Genomic DNA, 26,124 nt, shown 5'->3' on the forward strand with positions numbered 1-26,124 from the left:
CAGCATGGTATCCAAAGTCCATATACTGTATATATAATGAACATTCCATTCATTGACAGATTTAGGATTGATTCTAGCTCATTGCATAAGTATATAGTATAAATGATAATCACATTCTCTAAGAACTGAATTTCACAATTTGTCTAAATAAATGCAAATACAGGGTTAGTCAAAGCTGCAGTTAATTGATTTGAAAGAAAGATCTACTGGTATTCATCCACAGGTCTTTCATAGTGGACCACCACCACAAAGTGCTTTAGGCAGTGAACTGTGCCTGTCACTTACAACAGGACATGGATTTAACATCTCATCCGCAGAATGGCGCACAAGGAGGTTAAGTGACTTGCTAAGGGTCACACAGTGAGTCAGTCAGTGGCATAGGTGGGATTTGAACCGGTCACCTTCTGGTTACAAACCATGGTTCCTGCATCCTTTTAACATTTACTGGATTTTAAGAGATGAAAGCAGTAACTTTAGCATGGAGATACTAATACTAAGCTTTGGTTTAATTGTGTACAGATTCTTTCAGGAAGCCTCAAGTGTCTTTATTGTCTATGTAATTGCTTTCCACCCACTGATATTTTATCCTGAGCTTGCACTGCCTCTGTTGTTGGAGAATATAGCTAATTAGTGTCTCTTCCATTTACTTTTCTTCGATAACACCGATCTGGCATGTGAATTGATTTCTCTCAACCCTTCTTCTGATGCACACTAATCTTGCAGTTACATATGGATATTCAAGGATTCATTTTAACTAGATGTAATTCAGTATTTGAGTCGAGCTTGGCTCTTTTGTGGAGGCATTGTAAATGTATAAAGTTTGTGGTCTAGACTGTGACGGCAGGTACATTGGACAGCTACAGGACAGTTGAGGCAGTGTACGCAATTGTTTGAAATTGAATTTTAGAGAAAAATTTGAAGCGCAAACATTCTGTCTGTTTCACAACCTTTGTTTTCACATTCGCTGGAATAATCTAACAATTAAGTCTCACCGTTTGGAGGAATGTCTGAATAATATGTTGCCTCATACTGTCATTTTATAAATTGCGCTATAAAAACAATTCAAGCAAAAATGACATCATTCTAGATTATTTTGTACCATACAAATGACAATCCATGCATCTTAAAAGTAAACCCACTCTATTTTATTGAAATGTTTATTTATATGCTGGAGATCATGCTGTATAATAAAGCTGGTGATTGCTGATGGTTGAGTACAGCAGATGTGTAACTCATCAGCTTCTTATTTGAAATTCGGATTTTTTGTGGGCTATATAAGCCACTATTTAAGTTATGTGTCTAAGTGTACTTTTGGTATCTGATGTGTTAATAGAGACGTCATAGGTTTGAGAGATCATGTGTAGTATATGTTGATTTTCTGTGGGTTGCTCTCTCCAATGTGAAGCCTTTCAGCGCTCAGAGTGGGCAGTGAGCACGCAGTAGGGAGCTGTAGACTGACGTTTCATCAACAGTCGCTTACAGAGAGGAAGGGAGAGAGAATTCCCTGCTGTTGTATACTTCACAACAACTAAGACAAGCAACACAGTTGAAAGTCTTGCTTATTGAACCCATAGTCTTTAAACACTTTCAAAGACATTCCTGTAGCAGCATGTCACATATTTGGCATTCCGTATCAATAATCAGTCGTATTGCATCTGTATAATTTGCTTAACTGTTTTGGAAGAACGATTTGAATACCCTGATGTGACATTTCCCGTTTGGAATGATGTGGACCTTTCACGACTGTATTGGATTTGTTTTCTTTTGCAGTTTCTGCATTCAGCTGGGTGTTTCGTCGCAAGGTAGGTAGTCTAATACATATTATTTCGTTTTTCAAAAAAAAAAGTTGAAAATACCACGAAACTATAAAGAAATATCAGCAGAGCATTTGAAATTAAATTATTATTATTATTATTATTATTATTATTATTATTATTATTATTATTATTATTAATAATAATAATAATAATAATAATAATAATAATAATACATTAATTAAATAAACTACTGTATAATGATATCTAACGCTAAATTATTAAACCAGTGCATTCGAAAACAGCTGAAAGAAAACATACCAGTATTGCAATTATTGTCTAAAGTACAAATGCATTGCATTAACTGCAGGTTGTAACAGCACATATGGTTATATGGTTTATAAAAAGGTTGCCGTAATACAAAACCACTAGTAGAGAGACAAAAACAGAACAAAACAAAAAAAAAAAAAAAAAAAAAAATGTATACAATCAACTGTTGAATGTGAACTGAAGGATACAACTGTTTCATGAAATGTGTTTTCAGTTACTCATAATCACCATAGTCTACATTGCCTACGTATTTATTTTATTTTGTTCGTTTGGTTACAAAATAATTACTTCTTTGAAGAAAGAGTAAGCGCGACTCGCATTCAAAGCAGCAAATCTGCGGAGACAGGGCTGCTTTGTGCTTTGAGGGCTGCAGTTATTTTTCAGGACGCTGGACAGTGGGGATGTAAATAAATTGCAGTTTTCTTATATATGTAACCGCAACACTAAAAAAGATCATGTTGAAAGTACGTGTTAACTAGCATGTACTCATTTAGTATGTAGTGATGTTCTTTGCCGGTAGTCCTCTCTTTAAAATATTAAATATAATTAAATATTTGCAGTAAGTCTGCGTAGCTAACATTTACATTAATTCAACATGCAACTCTATTACATTGACCGCAATACTTGTTTTGAACGTTTGGAATCTAAATTATTTATTCTGAGCTTGGAAAAACGTTCAATTTCGGGCTGACTAGGAGAGATACATTTAAAACACAATTTTGTTTTTTTAAACGTAGTTCATTGGTCAAATACTCACTTTTCAAATCTGCAATCATTAATTATACTATTCCAACATACAGCTCACCACAGGGCAAATAGCAAACAGGTACCAAAAAAACCCGATCCATCAACATTAGTAACAAGGGACACAATGAATCTTAACCTGTGTTGTAGGCTACTGTAGGTGATCATAGCACAGTGGTCAGTAACTGAAAGCTATGTTCATAGACTTGTCCAAGGATCACAGAGGTGAACCTGTACAATATTAGACATTATTTAGATTTTTGCTAAAATGTATTAAGGTCTATGATATTAAACAGCTAAATGGATATTAAGTCACTATGTTTTGTTTTAATATCTGCAGCAAAGTTCACCGAACTACCAACAAATGTAACAGCAAAAGAAGGTCAAAACATAGAGATGTCGTGTGCTTTCCAAAGTGGATTGTCACCTGTCTATCTGGAGATTCAGTGGTGGTTTATAAGAACTCCAGAGGAACAAATCAACGGTGAAGAGGTAGCTGGGACTCAGGTACTGTAGAAAGAAATGCACATAGCAAATTAATAACCCATGTTTTGTATCATTTACCACATCTTTCTAATTATGATTTATGAATAGTGAACCTACATATTGCTACACACCAGTGGATTCTTTTTTTTTTATATTACAAAACATATACTATATGGGAAGCTATGTCATCATGTAAACCTATCCTAATCTTCTACTTTGTAACATCCAATCAATACACACATTGTCTTTAAAGATAATGTCATAATGCAATTGAGATGACCTGTTTGAGGTAAGTTTCTTTTTACTGGGTTAAAATCTTTACACATTTCATACACATGCAATGTTTGGACATTTGTCTAATTTTATGAAAACCATATTACAAATGTCACCTTTCTTTTTCTTCTTCATATTCTTGATTGATTGATTGATTATGATGCAATATGGGTGTTGGGGAATAATTTTATCCAGCCAGATATTTTAAATGTAGTTGAAGGTTTACCTACTGTCATGTGATAATGCTCATAATAATGCCAAGTGGGTTGTAAAGACTGACATAGTAGACACTGAAAGGACTTTGGTTGTTGGCCCTGCATCATGTGGTATTCTTTGGAGGTCTCCTGCCGAAGTTTTACCAGGCCCAGCTCAGGCAATTTTTTCTTTTTCTTTTCTTTTTACAGCTCTCTTGCTCTCTTGTTATTCTAATTAGTCAAATGCTGTGCTTTTATTTATTCATTTTATTTATTTAAAAAAGGGCAAATCTGTGTTTATAGTGCTTCAGGTACCAGAGTTTAGATACTTATCTTAAGATCTTGTTTCAAACCATATACATCTGTATCATGGGCCAGATTGGTTGAGGTGTCTTTACTGTAGCACCATCTAGTGAACACCAATACTGTGTTACCATCAATACAAAGTGAAACTTGGTCCACAGTAAGTTCAGAAGATGGTGGTACTTACTAAAAGAAAAACTTTGGCTGATCTAGCCTATGTTATATATGTCTATGGCAGCAGTTTATGAACTCAGTCCATCAAACCTTGGCATAGACTATATCACATTAAAAAAAAAAAAAAAAAAATCATATTTTGAGTTAATGCAATAACAGGACAGTATAAAAAAATACTTTTTGCAAACTGATGAGATCAGAATCCGAGATAGTAGCATGCAGTGCATCAATATACGTAATGTCCCAGTTCATGCTATAGAACACCCAAAAAAGTCAGCTGTATTCAGGAATGCTGTTTTAAAGTAGGTCATATGACTTCAGGAGCTTCCCCTGTGTGTATTACTGCATACCCATAAATAGTGAGTTTCGGGCATTTTCTATTTTGTCAGAGAGATGAGAAAACAAATCAACAGCAGGTGTCCTCGTTCATCCTGATTGTATTTGTGGGCTGCCCGTTTCCTGCAGTAGCATACACGTTTGGCATCTAGTCATCATCTATTGCAAATGAAGGACATTCTTTTAGATGAAAGCTTGCATTTCCTATTTTTTTTTTTATGTGAGAGAGACAAGCCCCCTCTTTTAACACCAATCAAATAGATGTATATTTTTTGTACATGACCTGAATAACTTATTTTATTTTAACTTTCTGTAGCCATTGCAACTTAATAAAAAACATGGACCCACTGGCATTGTGCTTTAGATTGAAAACACCTTTGCATATGAAAGAACCTGAATGACACCTTGACTCAGATTGTGGTCTCCTTTTTCTCAAGATGATTCAGTCTGTGGAGGATGCCAATTCAGACTGTGTAGTCAGCTCTGTGTCTTTCATGTATTGACAGTTTTTGTATTTGGGAGAAAAGGTGTTTGTTTTAATGAAAGTCTAAATGCAACCATGTACATCACTGTCCTTTACATGGACTAACTGCCTTGGTTTCACAAAGTTTGGTTTCGTCATGGGCACCATCTCCTATTGGAGTGTGCTGTAGTCTGTTTCACTGACAAACAATGTACACATTGATCTGAAGGGACACACAGGCTGTCTTGTTCAGAGCCTTGACTGTATGGATCATCTAGGCAGCCAATCTGCCAACCCTAAAAGGTTTAAACGGATAATAAGGTATTATGTGAGTTTTGTTTATTTCATTCCTAGGCATATGTGTTTCTGTGGCTGGCAGCCATCTTGGCTCGAGAGTAGGGGAACAGCCTGGAAATCAGGATGGGCACCGTTTGCACAGCCACATGGTAATTGGTTTTCTGTGGTGTCTCTCTGGGAAGGCTGATTGTCGGATTGTCTGAGAATGTTGGGCACACAGTTCCTGGTTAGCTGATCAAGTCAATCAATTGGCCACCCAGAGAAGACACCTCACCATTTAAAAAGGACAAAGAAATGTTTGTTTGGACAGAAAGTTCAGGAGAAGACTGGTAGCAGCAGGGTGTGCTCCCTGTATGCATCAAGATAACCTTTTGTTTCGTTTGATAATACAAAAAGTGTGCAAGAAGCTCTGAACTGCAGTTTTCCAACTCACGTCTGCTTGTTCTGCTGGTTGTCAGCTTTGACCACTTTACCGCAGCATCTTTGAACACAAATTGATAGTGACAAAAATCCACAATGTTATCATTTTTTATTGTTGAAACCAAGATAACATTTTATATTCAAACTGGGGTGTTCAGTTTATTATGGCATGTGTTGGTAAAATTTTTCTGGAACGAATATTCAAGCAAGCATTTCTTAAAATGAACCATGATTACCATGTTGATGTTTGCCAGAGGTGTCAAACATTTCATATTATTATTTTTTCTACTGTAAGGTAAGTTTTGTTCCATACAGGGTTTAATGTTGTGTCAGAGATACATCTGCTATTACACAGTGTTACATTATGCAGATTTTTTTTTTTTCAATTAAAAATATGCATCTGAATTTTGAAAGACTATTTAAACATGCAAAATCTGTGGTTGCTACATCATAGGCTTCACGATTCAAAAAGACTGACCTTGGAGTGTCTGTCGGCAAATTTAGGAAAAATGAAAAATATTTGCATAATTCTAATGGATAAGCACATTAATTTTGAAATGTTGGGCAACAGTATATTAAAATCCTTAGAATTCAATTTTGTATCTCTGCACTGTAAATTAAATAAAAGGCACCCAATTTGTCCAAGTTGCTGCATGTTTATGTGCACAGCCTATCTAAAGCTTAAACTATTTTTTCCCATGTTGTATAATGCAATGGAATGCTGAGAGTGTCCCCCATTGTCAGCAGTCAAACATTTTAATGACAACCCTCAATACCTCAGGAAGGCTAGACAATCATGTTGACATCCCAGCACATCTCATCTCTATCCTCCACCCAAACCAGATCAGTGTTGATTACAAAATTAGAACCTGATAGACACAAATGTCTTCTCAAGAAGATGAACAGCATGCTTAGTGGTCCAATTGGGGAAACCAAAAGCCTTTACTACTGGAAGTTATGTTTCCAGTTATTAAGAATGTGCTGCTAAAATTGAGCTTCCCAAGTAGACTCCAGTAAATGGACCAGTGCTTGTATCAGATTCTTTAGGTTTGCTTTGTTGAAAAGCAGTGCCATTCAAAGTGTACCCTATTTAATGTAAAGAGTGTGGCCTTTGTAGAAGTGTATCTTTCATGTGTATGTCTCGGCCTTGTTTGTTATTTTTACTACAAATAAAGCTGCAAAGCTTTTTTATTTTTTTTTTACCTTGGACTGGATGAAAATATATAGTGGAAACCTAATGAGTTAAGCTTTGTTTGTATAATGTTATAGTTACATACAGTAGCTGGGAAACGTTTCAATCATCTATAGCCAAAACACATATTGTGGAAGTGACGGGTTGCTCTCAACATGTAAACTGTCGACACTATCGCAGCAGCTGAAGGGTTAACAGTGTACAAAGTTTCATAATGTTTAACAGTAGCACTGCCATACATTATGTGTTCACCCAGGCTTGCAGAAAAAAAACAGGCAACTGGAAAAACCTTGCAATATTATCAGATCTACTTAAGTATTGTGACAGAGTGATACAGGGTATGTTGGTGCAAGGTTAACTAGAGCTATATTTCCTATATAAAGGCTTCACTGTTTTTAAATATAGAGAAAGCTCCCCATATTTATGATAGATGTCTGCTAGAGGGAGCTGCTGAGTCACAGAGGCTGGCAATAATCCATATTCCAGAAGAAAATGAAGCATTAGGATTGTTACAGGACTGGAAAAACATTATGTTTACAAAGGATGAAAGGAGGCAGTGGTCACAGGAAACCAGTTGTCTTATGTATATATTAAGGGTTTTATCATATCTGATATTTCAAGGACAAAAGTAAAAAAAAAATGCATTATTATATAGGACTTACAATCAAGCAGTTCATATCAAAAACCAAACAGCTGACACTCAAAAGCAACTGGGGCAGTAATATTCCCACACCCACTTCTGTCATTAGCAGGAGCTGATAGAGCAAAAAAAAACAAATCACTCCTTGATTATGAATAAGCCTCATGGTGTGCAGGGTGAGTCATACAGTGCAGGTTCATGTCTTCGCTGTGCGAAGTAGGCCAGTCTTCACTGGGAACTCTGAATGGAGCATTGCATTGGCTCTGACGCTCCCATAGATTAGGGAGTCAAAACCATCTTGCTACAGCGAACCCTGCTGGCCAGACGCCCAGAGAGTTGAGCGGACACCTGAGGACAGGCCTTTGTCCTGCAGTGCTGGCCTTTGTCCTCCAAAGGCAGGTAGCTTGCTGAGATCCACTCTCTAGTTGCTGGGTGTAAAAGACAAAGCTATCTTCGTCATGGGATCGGAGGATGCCCTCTGAACCTCCGGATCTCCTGAAGAGAAAAGCGATTGGACATTCCAAATTGGAGAAAATTGGGGACGAAATATTGTTTAAAAAATGGCTGTGTTTTTTTTTTATTAATGTTCTTATGTTTGTTTTTAAATTTAAACACAGCAGCATTGACCAATGGAATGATTGATGAAATTTGCTTTGTTGAGTAATATGATGTGCTTTGAACTTTAATTGAGTATAGCTGAAGTTGGATCTTTAGCTATAGTTACAACAGTATATATAACTATAATAACACTATGTAACACAATTTTTGTTCCTGGGTAGTAAGTGTTATTTCCTAATTGCTTATGCCTCAAAAGTATAGAAAATGGCTATTATTCCCCACAAACTTTACTTTTGTGACCAGGATAGTGATATTTTGAAATTTACCTATTTCCAATGAGAAAACGGGCGAATTTGTGTCTTTTCGTTCACATAAAGTCAGAAAAAAACAACATATGAATCCAAATTAACATGTATTTATACTAAAGTAATACAAAAATGACTACAAAAGATTTAGAAGTGAGTAGTTTTTCGAGATCTACGATTATACTGTAAATCACGTTCATGAATCAGCCCCCAAATGTAGTCTCCCATCAAGTTCTCGCTATACTGTCCTTGGTAGCGGCATTCAAAGTCCAGTATATCCTGGTGGAAGCGCTCACCTTGCTCCTCCGAGTACACTCCCATGTTCTCCTTGAATTTGTCAAGATAAGCGTCAAGGATATGGACTTTGAGAGACACCCTACAGCCCATTGTGCCATAGTTCTTCACCAGAGTCTCAACCAGCTCCACATGTTCTCCTTGAATTTGTCAAGATGCGCGTCAAGGATATGGACTTTGAGGGACATCCTACAGCCCGTTGTGCCGTAGTTCTTCACCAGAGTCTCAACCAGCTCCACATAGTTTTCGGCCTTGTGATTGCCCAGGAAGTCCCGAACCACTGCAACAAAGCTGTTCCAAGCTGCTTTCTCCTTACTAGTGAGCTTCTTGGGGAATTCATTGCACTCCAGGATCTTCTTTATCTGTGGCCTGACGAAGACACAGACTTTGACCTTTGCCTCAGACAGCTTAGGGAAGAAGTCTTGAAGGTACTTGAAGGCTGCCGACTCCTTATCTAGAGGTCTGACAAATTGTTTCGTAAGGCCCAATTTGATGTGCAGTGGTGGCATCAGCACCTTCTGGGGGTCCATCTGTGGCTCCCACTTGACGTTGTTCCTCCTCACAGAGAACTTGGTCCGCTGTGGCCAGTCCTGCCTGTGGTAGTGCGCCTTGGTGTCCCTGCTGTCCCAAAAGCAAAGATAGAAGGGAAACTTGGTAAAACCGCCTTGGAGACCCATCAGGAATGCCACCATTTTGAAGTCTCCTACGACCTCCCAGCCATACTCATCATACTTCAAGGCGTCCAGCAAGGTCTTGATGCTGTTATAATCCTCTTTGAGGTGCACCGAGTGAGCCAGAGGAAGAGACGGGTACTTGTTACCATTATGGAGCAGCACGGCTTTGAGGCTCCTGGATGAGCTGTCAATGAAGAGGCGCCACTCATTCTGGTTACAGGCGATTCCGATTGCCTCGAACAGACTGGTCACATTGTGGCAGAAGCAGAGCCCATCTTGATGGGTGAAGAAGCTGGAAAAAGGTTGGTGACGCTTCCTCTGATCTGTGACTTGCACACTTTCATCCAACAAGTTCCATTGCTTGAGCCTAGACGTCAAAAGCTCGGCATTGGACTTGGTGAGACCAAGATCTCTAATCAAGTCGTTGAGGTCTTTTTGGTTGGGGTAGTATGGGTTTCTCTCCTCAGCTCCACCTCTGAAATTGTCATCTGGATCTACAACATCTTCCTCGCTCTCTGACTTGCTGCTCTCTTCTAAAGACGGCTGCTCTCTCTCCGGAGGAGTGGGTACGGGGAGCTCATGGCAGTGTGGCACCGGGGCGATGGATGAAGGAAGGTCCTGGATACGTGATAGCAGGTGCATTCTTGCCAGTCCGACGTTTGGAAGTGTCCACCATGCAGAAGTAGCAGTTGCTTGAGTGGTCAGTGGGTTCCCGCCAAATTCTTGGGATAGCAAACTTCATGGCTCTCTTTTCCCCTCTGTACCATCCTACAAAAATACATTTATTTCACCCATGACTAATGTGTAAGAGATTCTCACAACATTTTTCATATATAATAGATTCTTTCAATAACAATGAAAATTGTAAAACATTTTAAAATTAAAAACTTTTACAATTTAAAAAATTAACAAATTTTATAACATAAAATTCCGAGCAACAATTGTCCATCTTACCTTCCAGAGTTTTTTTGCAGTGCTCGCAGGTGAAATGGGGTGCCCAGGGTTTGTCTTGATCCCCGACAGGCATGCCGAAATATGCCTTGTAGGCCTTACACATCTTAGCAGATGCTTCCACGGAGTACTTTTTTGCTCTTGTCTTGATAAATTGGCCGAAGACATAGCAAAATGCGTTTGCCGGATGCTTGCAGCCTCTTGATGCCATCTCAGAAAAATGCAGATATCTATCCACTTAGGGAGCTGGAACTAAACTGAACTGGTGGGCTTAAGGTCCCTGTATTTATACTACTATTTATATTACTGGAAAGTTCTAGAAGTTACTCCAAGTTTACTCAGCACTGAATCTATCTGGAATGTTCTGGAAAATAGGTAAATTTCAAAATATCACTGTCCTAGTCACATAAGCAAAGTTTGTGGGGAATAATAGCCATTTTCTATACTTTTGAGGCATAAGCAATTAGGAAATAACACTTACTACCCAGGAATAAAAATTGTGTTACATAGTGTTATGTGTGACTGCCGGCTAGTTTAACAACGTACTAGCTGACAGCCACACATTAACACAGGGTTTTTTAAAAACAAAAGCACATGGCTAGGCCATCATATATAAATACAAAAACAATAACTATGGTTTTTGGCATCATTTAAGCAGATCCAATCCAATAAATAAATCATAATAAACAAACACAAAATAGACTGCACAGGGGCGGAGGGGGAAACTACCCAGGAACCAAAAAAAAAAAAAAATTGTTACACGGTGTAATCACTGATTCCGTTAGTCATAAAAACTTTGTAGTATTGATGTACATCTGGAAAGAAAAAGGCGAAGCAAGATCTGTTGTGGTAGAATATTGGCAGCTCACACTGTAGGCACCACTATCACGTGTAAGCAGTGAGGCACGACAGCATGTGTGATATATTCTAATATCACCACGCCCCAGATTGTGTGTAAAAAAAACAATTTATAGATGTTGAATTGAACATTGCCATTGAACATGCAGTTTTTCTGTATTTTATTTGTTATACTTCTTGTAATTCTTGGTTTGTTCATTACATTTTCAAGTAAAATATTACTGCCCATTTTTATCATGACACAGTACAAATGAGTCTGCTTTTAAATCACACAGTAGCTGTACATTCTTCACAAGATCTGCAGCAGTATCAGGTGAGAGTGCTGTTTTTATTATTTTATTTTTATTTTAAATAGTCCTTTGTTATCCGAGGTAACAACAGGAGATATCCGAACCAGATTTGTGCTTCCGCTTCACAGTGGAGAGAAAGATGTTATTTGCATTATGGAATACCAATACTTATCAAACTGACTTTGCACTTTATGGCTGGACAATGTGGACAACTTCTTTGCCAGTGTTAAGAAACAATTTGAAATAATTCTGAGCACAGCAAAGGAGGTGATACAATCGTACCTGGACGCATATATGTGGAGAGAAAGACAGGAATTGTCGAGATGCATTTATAAATATTCTGCATCAGATCACACAGCTGCCCAGGGTGTGTGTCCAGTGGCAGCTGGAAGGCAGGCAAAACGACTAGAGGAGAAGAAAGGACAGACCGGGGTCAGCGGCAAACAAAACACCTGTTTAACCACCAAAGTCTCTTTTAAGAGTGCTCCAAATCTTTTTAAAAACCTGAAAGTTTAAGATATTTTTAAAAAAATATTTATTTTCAAAATGTTGTAGCTGAAACACTGTAGTTCAAGGAGAAGGAGCAGAGCTATCAGAGTTTTAAATTGATTCGAACACTTACTTTTGCTTTTTATCACTACTTTAATTAATCACTGGTGTCCAATTCAGACTCATTCAATATCTCATGTACACTTAATGTTATTCCCAAAAGGTCAACATTTACATAAATCTCGTCAGTTGTGTTTATTGCGATAAATTCCAATATGTCCAAAAAAATTCCAGTGGCATATGAATATCTACCTGTTATGTGCCCCTTTTTAAAAAGAAGTGCCAACCTGTGGTGATATGCTGTAATATCAACACCCCCGTTTTGACCAATCAGGATAGAATATTTAAAATACCAATTTTATGATGCTTATTAATAACTGAAAAAAAGCACTCTGCTGCAGGGTCATGCTGTAACAGTCAGCCTTTCGCTTATAGCCAACTATCAAGCTATTGATAAAGAAAAATAACAAACAAGCGACAATGAGCAAGTCTCTGAATGCATGCCTACACAGGCCTCCCCTGGTTCTAAACCCTGCTAGGTACAGACGGGTGTAGCATCAGAGGGGGTCATAATATCATTCTGGGTATGAAATTAACAGAATTGAAATATAAGGAGGGGAATCTTAAACCATTCTCTGTGTCTTCAGGAACAGGAACCAGGAAATAAATGACAGAGAGGTGGAGTTTGGTGGAGCTGAGCGAATGGTCTCGCTCAGCATTTAATAGTGCACAGGCAGACAGAAAATAACCGGTTGTAAGACAAACAAAAACACAGGACACGGCACTGGTAGCCAAAATAAACAGACAAGCAAAACGGACTAACACTAAACAAACACGGTGAGCTGATATTTCACTTACTATTATTATTGTTGTTATTATTATTATTATTACCTCCGTCTCCAATCCCATTCTCCACTCACCGAACACACAACCCTGAGTGAATGAAAACATGTTGCTTTTATGCAGCTGTACCGAGACTCGATTGCTAATCAATCATTCAATTGGAGTCGTGGTACAACTGCAGGTGAATTAATAAAGTCCCCATGCTCACATATTATTACATTTTACTGTGCAATCCTCGTGCCTAAATACAAATATACATTTTAAACACTTGTGTTACATAGACCTGTTTATATCCTGTGTACCAATGACTATACATCAACATTAACTCACAACATACAACACAAAATACACACAGGGGCCGGCACTTTGCAACACTCCCCCACTGACAAAGAATGCTTTTAGAAAGAGTCGTAAACTAACTGCTAGACAAGTGTTTTATCTTTACCTATCACTGAATGAATCATTTAGGCACCAGCAGTATCTTGTAGAAGGCAAGCCAGACAGTTTTAATTATGCTTTGACACTTTGGACCGTGAACAGTACCCCTCATAAATAGAGCCGACGGGTCGAAACTATGGACCAATTGAGAACAATGGGCTGTCTCTGAACGAGAACAACCAATGACAAACACCCCACGTGGACTCAGGCACAGCCCAAAATAACCAAACTAACTAATCACAAGGTGGAAGTCAGGACAACAAAAACCAGCCACGAGACTTTCATAGAAATTCCATGTGTGTTCCCTAAGTGTGCTCTCCGCAAACGAGTTGTGCTCGAGGAGTGTCCATCCGCTAGAAGTGGCTTGGAGCTCTGAGGAACGAAATGGAAGCTAAACTGCTCTGAAGAAAGTTGCAGAATCATGAGAGTGTAAGTACTCGAATTTACATAAGGCAAGGAAGAACCAATGTTCTGAAGAATGGCTAAAATCAGCTTTGAAGAGAGTCGTAGCTGTTTGGCCTACGAGAGACTGAAACAGTAAACGGAAGCAAAGCTGTACAAAAGATTTGCAACAAGAACACATCTATTACACACTTTGCACATCCTGATCATACTGCTGCGTTGCAGTTTTCTAATTGAAATGTTGCCAAAGCGCTGTGACTAGCTTCATGATGAAGTTTCTCCTACTGTTATTTTTCCTGGTGCATTCCTTGTACAGAACAGAGGAATTGATTGCTACCAGGTCCAGTAGAGATAACAACCGGCTTGTATATAAAAAAATGGAGTATTTTAGGTTATATTTAAAATAAAAATATGTATTGTAAAAGGCAGTCAAAATTACTGCTTTGGCGGTTCTAGGTGGGCGAGATTATAACTTCCTTATTTTAATGATCCTGCCTTTCAAACGTCATCAGGGTATTTAATACAAGTATTTAGGAAAAGTCATAAATGGACAACCACATAACTTTCTGACACGCAGAGCAATTTAAATTTGAAAACCTCAAACAGTCAAATTGACTGCATTGGCGGTTCTAGTGCTAGGTTTGATAATTACAGGTAATGCATTATATATAGGAATGTGTTGCCTAATATGTGTTATAACCTAATATATACCTAATATGTGTTTTTATAACTATCGGGATGAAAGGTTGTTGATCGTCTAGTTTAAAGGAATTAACCCTTTGCTGTTCTATTTCAGACCAGGTCCAACATTACAATTTTTCCTTTCCAGTCCGATATCGGACCCTGTCCGACATCGGACCCTGTCCGACATCATCAAAAAGACATCAAGCACATGTCTCTAGTCATTTTTTTCTCCAGAAAAAGCAGAGAAAACATTTCAATGGCCGAGTGAGACCAATAAGAGCTGAGAGAAGCAGAAAAAAAAGGTGGCGGATCTGAGCAATACACATGGCTCCTGCACCACAGAGATAACACGGACACAAACAAAGAAGATAGCTGCTTCCGCATCCAGTGCTCAAAGAATATCACAGACATTTGCAGAGCTTTTTGAGATGTTATAGTAATAAAATAATGGATTTGGATCGCACTGTTGAGGAATTTGATGATAAAACAAATGATCAGGAGAAGATTTATCAGTATGCATGCCTATGAAGAGGTATGTGAAAAATACAACAAACAAGGGGTGGGGTTTGGCTGGAGATACAGTATTGATGTCCTTTTCCTATGCAGGGCCTTTTAAACCTGTTTTACTGAGAAAAAGATATATACTTTAAACAGAGCTTGTGAAAATAAAGTGAACCTGAGGTACCTGACAAATGAACTGCTAAGGGTTAATTGTAAGTTTTACATTGTGTGTAGGTGTGTCTTTTATAGTTAAGTTATTTTTAATCATTATGTTTAAATTGTGTGTGAATGTGCTTTTATAGTCTTTTAATGTGCTTACTAATTCAGCTGCTTTAATATTAAGTTTCTATACAGTGTTGTGTAAGTTTCAAGTTCTTTCATTTCCCATCTGCAAAACTAGCTACGTGCAGTTTTGCATAACCGAACACGACTGTTACAGATAGCTGGCTGAGCTAAACGCCAAAAGGCAGGAGATTAGCAGAGATAGAGTGAGATGGGGGAGGGGAACTGAAAGACAAGATGGATGCACCCTGCTAGGTACAACATGGTATGGAACTCCCCCTTTCCCCCCCCCCAGAGGGAGTGTGCAGTGATAGAGTGAATACCCCAATCACTGGACAGAAGTAAAATAAATGGGAGTGACGTCAAAAATTGTTTACAAAGGTATAAATATCCAACATTGAAGTTTTGTCAGACTTCATCTCTTTCGAATTGACTCCATGGATATCCATGCTTTCTGATACAAACGTATGCACTGAGCTGTACTGAGGCCTGTCCAAAGTCAGTTTAAATCTTGTGCTTAAATGATTGTATTGGAGGTATACCTTTCTTGTATATAAAGTGTTTTTGATTCAAAAACCATTTATCAGCTTCATTTTTTTGCTACACAGGCCCGTGGTGCGGGATACTTCATGTCTTGATGAATATCTGAATATCCATCAACATGGAGGAGCTACTTATAGTTGAAGTATCTCAGCATCTCTGATTATAAAAATAAGAATTTCAAGGAAGTTGGTTATGGGTCTATTGAATGATCCAAAACAAATACTAACTGCTTACACCCCACATTAATCCAGTTACTTGACATCCTGTATCATTTACAGATATACATGTCAAGTAAGTAACCAGTTGCCAGCTGACTGATTATTGTATATACAATTGCGAAGAATGTGATCCCTTTTTTCCTTAGTAATAGCAGCTCCTACACAATGTATAACTACAGATACAGTACTACAGTCCAGTCTTGTTAAGTGCAATGCTGGATATTAGCTGTTTCTTTGTAGAAAAAGGCTTTCACATTGTATCCCAAAAGAAATATCATATTTTACATACATATCCTTAGGTAAATAAAAGGCAAATATTTCTGAGTGGTGTTCTGGTATGGGAACTTATAACGTTAGATCCTGATAAAACATTTTTGGGGGATGGACATGGTCATTCACTCTGGGTTCAAGCAGTAAAAGTTCAAGAATGATATAATTTTTTTTAGGTTGTTGTACAATGCTGCAAGGTGGTGGGCTGTCTTTCTTTTTTTTATCGTCGTTTCACAACTGTTGTGTGTCCACCAAGCAAAGCGGTATTGCCAAGCACCACCTGCTTCGCTCCCTGCAAGGGGTGCCACGCCGCTCATGTGTGTCCTAGGCTTTAGAGGCAGGGTAAATCTCTTTTTAATTTGGTGACCCCTTATTTTTATGTCTGTGCTAAATGTATTATAGAAGTAGTACATTTTATCCTGGTTTAAGAAATGAGACAATGGAGTACTCATATTTAAGATGAATGCTATTATTTCTATAGGAGGCTGTGTGGTCCAGTGGTTAAAGAAATGGCCTTGTAAATAGAAGGTCCCTAATTCAAATCCCACCTCAGCCACAGACTCATTGTGTGATGATGAGCAAGTCAATTAACCTCCTTGTGCTCCATTGTTGTAAGTGCCTCTGCAACTGATGCATAGTTCACTCACCCTAGTCTTGTATCTTGTAAAGTGCTTTGTGATGGTGGTTCCACTATGAAAGGTGGTATATAAAGATTATTATCTGTTGCATGTGATATCTAGATAAGGTATTTTAATTTACCACTGGTCTTAGTTTAATAGAAAAAAAAAAAACAACACAGATAAAAAATGTTTTTCCTTCAGCAAAGAGCCCGTTCCAGTGACCCCCTGGGGGGCTGGGGGGGGTGGGGGGGGGGGGGGGGGGGGGGGGGGTCGATCCCTTTAAGTTTCTCCAGATAGTTTTATTTCCAAATTTCCTTTTTAACATGTTTTAAGTATCACTTTAAACAGAAAGGAACCTGCTGAAAAGGTGTTCATTGTATGATGGCATTTCCTGCCTTGGGTCTCTGCAGTTTTTCAGTACCAATCAATGATAATGAGAAAGCGTCACCTGACAATCTGAAAACTCTGCACATTTTACATAGGCTAGTGCTTGTGTTTATGTTAAGGAATATTAAATAGTATTTGTTTCTTAAGTAAAGAATTGACAATTAATTTGATCAGAAAAGGAATATGATTTAATTTATTACACCTTTATCCATGTCTCATTGATTGGTACCAAAAAATGAAATAGGCAGGAAATTTCATCATGCAATTAACACATTAACAGGTTTCTTTCTGTCTTAAGCAATGTCCGTCAACTTATAGAATGTTAAAGGGGAATTTGGAAATACAACTATTAAGAGTGTAACAGGGGGTCTTAGTACCTGCTACTTTTGTTGTGGGTGTCTGCTGAATGATGAGAGAGAGACAGGGGTATACAGTTGACAACCAGGCATCCAGGTTTTGTTTAAATAAAGAAAAAGTTGCACTGACCAGTGGTCACCACTAGGGTACAGCAATGATAACCCTAGTGCAGGAGGACATACACAGACAGAGTGTAATAAAAACTAACTAGTGAGAAAACAGCTAAAAACAAAAGTCTACCAAACACTGGCATAGCACTACTCTGTGACACACTAAAATAAACTGTTGTGGGATCAAAAATCCCCTAAATTAATCCCTACACAATTCACACAACACTTGCTAGAACTAGAACAAAAGAACTGGCTTTCCAGCTCCTTTTTTATACCATGTGGCTGGGCTTAATTGATCATAAATTAGTCAATTAAGCCCCAGTCACATTCCGCACATGGATTTGGCAGAGTTGGATTTAACCCCATCCTTGCCAAACTGAAATTCAAAACTTTTCAACTTTATTTACAACTGCAAATATCCGCCATTGCTAGTACACACCTACATTCAGTATTATTTTAAACTATACATATACACAACAATAGATTATTTACATGTGGAGAACTCTTGCCCTGCCACACAGAGAAACTTAAAGGGTTTGCCTACCTGGATTCCTATTTACCAGACTTAATCACTACTTCAGAAGGAAATTACTGCTGTTGTAATCAAGGCAGCTTCTAAACAAAACTTATCTGTGAAAAGGCAGGGGAGATTCTGGAGGATGCAGTGGGCTTTATTTATTGCACACGTCAAAAGACATGATATTTAACACATTTGATCACTCTTATAATAGTTTAATAGTAGAAAGTACCTGAAAGAAATCCTTAGAATCTCTTAATCATGGCACACTAATGATCCAAGCAGAAACTGCAATTGGAAAAACATACACAGAACAGATATTCAATGATTGTTTGATATATATATATATATATATATATATCTATATATATATATATATATATATATAGCTCTGGAAAAAATTAAGAAACCACTGCAAAATTATCAGTTTCTCTGGTTTTACTATTTATAGGTATGTGTTTGGGTAAAATGAACATTTTTGTTTTATTCTATAAACTACTGACAACATTTCTCCCAAATTCCAAATAAAAATATTGTCATTTAGAGCATTTATTTGCAGAAAATGACAACTGGTCAAAATAACAAAAAAGATGCAGTGTTGTCAGACCTTGAATAATGCAAAGAAAATAAGTTCATATTCATTTTTAAACAACACAATACTAATGTTTTAACTTAGGAAGAGTTCAGAAATCAATATTTGGTGGAATAACCCTGATTTTCAATCACAGCTTTCATGCGTCTTGGCATGCTCTCCACCAGTCTTTCACATTGATGTTGGGTGACTTTATGCCACTCCTGGTGCAAAAATTCAAGCAGCTCGGCTTTGTTTGATGGCTTGTGACCATCCATCTTCCTCTTGATCACATTCCAGAGGTTTTCAATGGGGTTCAGGTCTGGAGATTGGGCTGGCCATGACAGGGTCTTGATCTGGTGGTCCTCCATCCACACCTTGATTGACCTGGCTGTGTGGCATGGAGCATTGTCCTGCTGGAAAAACCAATCCTCAGAGTTGGGGAACATTGTCAGAGCAGAAGGAAGCAAGTTTTCTTCCAGGACAACCTTGTACTTGGCTTGATTCATGCGTCCTTCACAAAGACAAATCTGCCCGATTCCAGCCTTGCTGAAGCACCCCCAGATCATCACCAATCCTCCACCACATTTCACAGTGGGTGCGAGACATTGTGGCTTGTAGGCCTCTCCAGGTCTCCGTCTAACCATTAGATGACCAGGTGTTGGGCAAAGCTGAAAATTGGACTCATCAGAGAAGATGACCTTACTCCAGTCCTCTACGGTCCAATCCTTATGGTCTTTTGCAAACCTCAGCCTGGCTCTTCTTTGCTTCTCATTGATGAAGGGCTTTTTTCTAGCTTTGCACGACTTCAGCCCTGCCCCTAGGAGCCTGTTTCGAACCGTCCTCGCCGTGCACTTCACCCCAGCTGCCGTTTGCCATTCTTTTTGTAGGTCACTTGATGTCATCCTACGGTTGCTGAGTGACATTCGAATGAGTTGGCGGTCATCCCGGTCAGTGGAGAGTCGTTTTCGCCCTCTGCCGGTCTGTAGCTTTGTTGTCCCCAATGTGTGCTGCTTGACCTTGTTCTTATGAACCGCCGTCTTTGAAATTTTAAGGATGGAAGCAACCCGACGCTCACTGTATCCCTCTGCCAGTAAAGCCAGAATTGAACCCTTCTTTTCCTCACTCAAAACTTTCCTTTTCAACTCTTTGGGCATGGTCAATAGTTATTTTTTGATTCCAATTACTTTTGAGGTACTACTAGCACTGTTTTGCCATCCAGCTGGTCCTATTGCAAGAGGATAGTGATGACCACAGGAGTGGTTTTTATACTTTTCCTCGTTAAATAAGATTTGGTTCAGGTGATCCCCTAATCAGTACCTCATTCAGTAGAATGAGGTGTGCCTGTGTTGGAATTCAACAGACACTGGAATGGAATGGCTGCCATACATGCAGAGATGCTGATTTAAGAAAAATTTGCAGTGGTCTCTTAATTTTTTCCAGAGCTGTATATATATATATATATATATATATATATATATATATATATATATATATATATATATATATATATATAATATGAACAATAAAATAACTCCAAACCATATGCACAATTGTCTTGAAAGCTTAGTCTTTAAGTCCACAGTACTCCCTGCTGTTTTGTTTAATGCATTTGTTGGCACCTGATGAAGTGCTGCTAATTCAATGGCAGTCATAAAAAACAGGATTGAAAAACTGAGATTTATTTGCATAATCACACTGTGACAGTCTGTGCTGGCCGTGGCTACCACTGTATTATACCTTTAGGGAGGGAACTGGAGTTACAATTTTTACAAATTAGACCCACTTTTTCTTCAAATAAAATAAGTTTCATTGGCCATTGCTCTGTGTTAGGAGCATGAAAATAACATAAGGGAAGATGACATGTATTTTCTAAAATATTATTGACATCTTGCCCTGATATTTACATATGTAGATGCATAGAGGCATATGGAGCAGTATAGTAGCCATGTATTGTTGCTGTGGGCAGGCTACAGATCCAGACTACTTTTATACTGTAGTATTGTGTGACAGGCAGAATTTTCAAAGCTAGCTGTATTTTTTTTTTTTTCAGGTTTATAGCATAAGCTTTTTTATCCGATCAAATCATCAAGACACGTTTTGGAGATATTGCGCTGTTATAAACAGATTTTAGAGAAATTATTATTGTATGTATTGAAATGAATTCTGCACATAAAAATGTCTACCATTAACAATAATTGCATTTTCATTTAATTAAATGTGGTGCTGTCTTTCTGTACCATTTCCATTCAAGTGATCACCCATGAAATACACTGCTTTTGTTAAACACATTTCATGAGAAAAGTTTTAAACATAGTGTATACACTTTGAAAAATAACCGGAACTTGTTGAAGCTCCATTGTCTTCTAGATTTTCTCATGCACTGGAAAGGAAACGTGCTAACATAAGAGGATCCCTTTTTCTCAACCAAAAGTAAAATCTCATGAACTGGGACCAAAAAAAGGTTGTTATAGTATGGACAATGAGTTTCTTTTTAAAATAATAATTTGTCAGTTATATCATACAAGAAAGTACAAATCCTTACTCCTATCTAAAATACAAAACATAAAATATATGCTATGAGAGGGAGAAAACTAAACTAAACAGGACAGACTAGATCAGGAGTTCTCCACTAGCGAGTGGCATTAGGATGGGACTCCCGTGAGATTCCCACGGTATGGGGATACATTTCTATTTATGTGTACGGGAATGGATGGAAATGGAAATAAACCTGGTGGGAATGGGTGGGACTGGGAATAAAGAGTTTTAAATCTCACAGGAACAGATGGGAGTGGAACTGAAAGCTGTGGGAAGAGCAGTACCAAACTTTAGTTTGTCATATGAGCAATAAGAACTTTAGATGTTATAATATTAAACCAATCAGTGTGAGATATTGTAAAATTGAACCAAACAAATGTGTACTCAGACTTTTGGGTATCCATGTATTTACCAAGTCAGACAGTATAACTCTCGTGACACTCATTTTAATTGACACACCCCGTTTAGTGATGTCACTAGCCCACCCATTCAATTCAACCTTGATTGCTTGCTTCAAGGCCATTAAAAAAAATCAACAACAAAAAAAAAAAAAAACATAAAAGACCTAAACTAATTTTAAATATGTCACAACAATGTGTACTGCACGGGGTAAATAATTACAGGATTGCAGTCCCAACTAGTAACACAATATCTGACCCACAATAATACATACACGGTTACCAGTCCTGGGTGTGTGCTATAGTGCTCGTGGTGGATGATAAAGGTTATTTAGTGACTGTTGGTGAAGTGCCATTCCAGCTTAGTGCTGGCCCTAGATAACAGATCCAGAACTGTGCTAGCTGTCTAGTAATGTACAAGACAAGACAAAACAAACAAAAGGCCAAGTAGTCCAGAGTGCTCTATTCCCATTACTTAGCGCCCTCACAGGTCGGGAGGGAGATTTACCACCAAGAATCATTGTCTTTCTGTCACAGCATAATAAAATGGTTGCAGTAGGTTTGTGTGGTTGTTATTATTCTTGTAATAGGTAATATATATGGCAGTAGTGAATGGACATTTTTAAAATTCAACTAGAAACAGGATGAGAATGAAAAACACAAGAAAAAAGGGTAACCCGAAAAATATTCTGCCTGAAAGGTATGCTACAATGAGAGGTTAAAATAAGTCAGTCTATTTTCTTTTTCTTAAATATCACAGGACGGGATGGGACAGGAATTAATATATATATATATATATGGAACAATACAGGATGGGAAAAAATCTGGTGGGACAGAATGGAACAAAAATTTAATTGGATGGGAGGGAACTCAAGTTTCATTTCCGTGTCACTCTCTGTTCTCCACCTTTTTTAAATCACATACTTGCCCCTCCGTCTGCCATCACATCACAGAACACCAAGTAAACAGAGTAATTAGAACCAGTGGAAAATCTAGTCACAGCAGTCTTGTTGGGGTTTCCTATTACCAGTACAATTCTACTGCCAGTAAGAAGCCCCAGAAAGACTGTTACCTAAATTTAGAGAAAGTGAAATGGGTGATTATATTAAGAATTTGTTTTGTGCAGCAACTGGCAGCTGTGAAATCAGCTGTCTTTGTGCCAGTAAAAATCCTACTGGTAGTAGCATCTGCCCAAAAAAACCAAAATGGAACCTTTTGTAAAATTGATCATCATATTATTAAGTTTTGATGAACTTGACGTTAGTTTCTCAAAAGAAAATATTACAGAAATCACCACAAACTTTTAAAAACACACGTTCTTCCGGCTGCACTTTTGTTTTTAATAAACAGTCAATAACACAGTTCCCAAGCCCACTTAAATTTTTTGAGAGTTGCAGGTTGCGTGATTGTCTGGTGTCAATGTATGTGCATTTCACTAGCATTTTGGAATCCTCCTATCCTCACTCCAGTTCAACTAAGAAAAGGTGGAACTACTAAAATGAAAAAATAAATGGAATTTGTGTAAACACCCTCACTCTCCTCCCTCTGAAATGGGTTGGGCTTGTTTTGAAAGGCAGTGCCACTTTTTTATCGTCAGACTTGGCAACACTGGTTGGCAATATTAGCCAGTACATCACTCCACAGGACTGAGGTTCATTTTCAGTGCAAGCAAAGGTAAATCCAATTTTCAAGTAACTTTCATTATATTGCCAAACTTTGTCAAGGTATTAAACTAAGGTACTAGAATTGTAGCATTTCCACACCACTGCAAATCAGCACAAAATTAAATAATTGTTGATACTCACAGTCTTGCAAAACTTAACTTTCAACTATGGAGGCCGAGAATGGATTCCAGTTAGCTACCTGACACCCCAAAGCAAATGCCACATTATGTACTGAACAAGGGTACAATGCAGGGGCAACAGAACTGTCAATGATTCTTAAACACAAAACCACCCATCGTTGGTTGGGTCTTTGCATTATTAAGCACAGTTTTCCAGACTATCATAGGTAAACTAAAAATGAATTAAAAAACAAAATAAAAACTGCAGAACATTTTTGAATTTATATAATTTTGTATTGTTGCTGTAATTACTGTATCATTTCAACCGCTGGACTAGATAAAGGCAATTGTCTGCAGTACAGAAATGAAACTTTCCATCACACAGCTGGGCTGTACCGTTGATTTAGGAAGACCGAGGTCCTGCACCCAACTGGCACAGATAATACTCCCTTCAGGAGACCAAGCCTAACGTCTAGATGCTGAACTTACATATACTGACAATAAATCACTTTTTGCTCTCTGTCTGTCCCACTTCACTCTGGTGTTTTGCACTCATGGTATGGCTTTTAAATGCATTACCTGGGCAAGGCAATCAATTAAAAAATGTATTCATTATATATCAAGATTAGATAAAACAGAACTAACCAAGGAAAAATCTGAACATTCAATAAATATCACGGAAAGTGAATAGAAATTATGTGCATATGTTAATTAAACAAAAAATAAATTGTAGCTTTGACCCCATTAGACATGTAAATTTAGGCTGTAAGTAGAACTGCTTGGATTAATATATGTTTAACATTATAATTAAATGGCTGTACTTATGCAGTTGAAAGCTTTTTTGGCTCAGCTTGAGTTGTGCTGTTGTGTAATAAATGAATGGCTATTTATGCTCTGATTAACTGTAAAGAACTGAGAGTTAAGAACATAAGAACATAAGAAAGTTTACAAACGAGAGGAGGCCATTCTGCCTGTCTGGCTCGTTTGGTTGTTAGTAGCTTATTAATCCCAAAATCTCATCAAGCAGCTTCTTGAAGGATCCCAGGGTGTCAGCTTCAACAACATTAGTGGGGAGTTGATTCCAGACCCTCACAATTCTCTGTGTAAAAAAGTGCCTCCTATTTTCTGTTCTGAATGCCCCTTTGTCTAATCTCCATTTGTGACCCCTGGTCCTTGTTTCTTTTTTCAGGTCGAAAAAGTCGCTTGGGTTGACACTGTCAATGCCTTTTAGAATTTTGAATGCTTGAATCAGGTCGCCACGTAGTCTTCTTTGTTCGAGACTGAACAGATTCAATTCTTTTAGCCTGTCTGCATATGACATGCCTTTTAAACGCGGAATAATTCTGGTTGCTTTTATTTGCACTCTCTCTAGAGCAGCAATGTCCTTTTTGTAGCGAGGTGACCAGAACTGAAGTATTCAAGATGAGGTCATACTAATGCATTGTACAGTTTTAACATTACTTCCCTTGATTTAAATTCAATACTTTTCAAAATATAGCCGAGCATCTTGTTGCCGTTTTTTAAAGCTTCCTCACATTGTTTAGATGAAGACATTTCTGAGTCAACAAAAACTTTCTTTCTCATAGGTCTTTTTCATAGATTCCTTCTTTAATTTCAGTATCTCCCTGTGGCAAAGTGGCTAGTGGAGGGGAACAGGTGTAGCGGTGATGCGATGCAGGAGTGACAGGCAGACAACAGTTTCCAGTGCATAGGTGCTTTTATTTATAATCCAGGTCTGGTGACCATAAAATAATAAATCCCCAGCTATACACAACAATGTGTAAAGCGCGGGGATAACAAAGCAGGGCACAGTCCCGAACAAAAACAAACACACTGTCACCAGTCCTTGGTGAGTGCAGTCATGCTTGTGGTGGGTGAAGACACGGGAATTTTGTGACTGTTCTGTGCAGTGGTGATCCAGATCGTGCTGACCCTGGTCAACAGCTCCGGATAGGTGAGTTAACTGTCTGATGGTGCAAAACGCAACAATTACAAAACAGACAAAACACAATACACAAACTCTTTTTTACTTTCTGCACGAGAGCTCCTCTCTTGGTCCTTCTGTCTGCTGAGCTTTTACCCAAACAAAGGAAAAGATCAGCGTTACCCTGGCCCCTATATGTAATCCTGCATGATATCTAGGTAAACGGTTGCAGCTGCCTTATTACTTGCAGCTGCCTCTCGTTTACCTTTCAAATCAATACGGTCTTACAACAGAGTCTCGCTTCTTTCCAGGCTGACCCACTTTCCCTGTCCTGGAAACGAACTGTCAGGCCAACCCTTCCAGATACTTCTCCTCTCGTTCTTTAGCGCCCTCACAGGAAGATTTATCACCAGAACTCATATTTCTGTCACACTTCTATATGATAGTTCCCTTTCAAGTCGAAAATAACCATCAAGGTATGGGACATTGCCGTCAGGCAGTAGGGATTGGCTGAGCTTTATAGCAAAGCTGCCGTTAGGCCTCTGCGTGAGCTGATGTGTAAGCCCGCCCCCCTGGAGACTCTCTTCCTCTTTTGTCTTCAGCATCGGTAGCGGTAAGTTGGTAGAGCTCACTGATTGTACTCATTGGCTTAG

General features: G+C 38.2%; 1 protein-coding gene across 3 annotated transcripts in view; it reads left to right on the plus strand.

Moving 5' to 3' along the window:
* Positions 1-1,421: 1,421 nt before the first annotated feature.
* LOC121314560 (V-set and transmembrane domain-containing protein 2A-like) overlaps positions 1,422-26,124 on the plus strand; it is a 96,217-nt gene continuing 71,514 nt past the window's right edge. For all 3 annotated transcript variants that reach the window (XM_041247967.1, XM_041247965.1, XM_041247966.1), the window contains exons 1-2: positions 1,422-1,802; positions 3,169-3,335. In XM_041247967.1, coding sequence (XP_041103901.1) covers positions 1,724-1,802; positions 3,169-3,335 — 246 coding nt within the window. In that variant the 5' untranslated portion in view covers positions 1,422-1,723. The remainder of the gene's footprint in view (positions 1,803-3,168; positions 3,336-26,124) is intronic.

This window comes from Polyodon spathula, chromosome 4, assembly GCF_017654505.1.
Source record: "Polyodon spathula isolate WHYD16114869_AA chromosome 4, ASM1765450v1, whole genome shotgun sequence".
NCBI lineage: Eukaryota > Metazoa > Chordata > Actinopteri > Acipenseriformes > Polyodontidae > Polyodon > Polyodon spathula.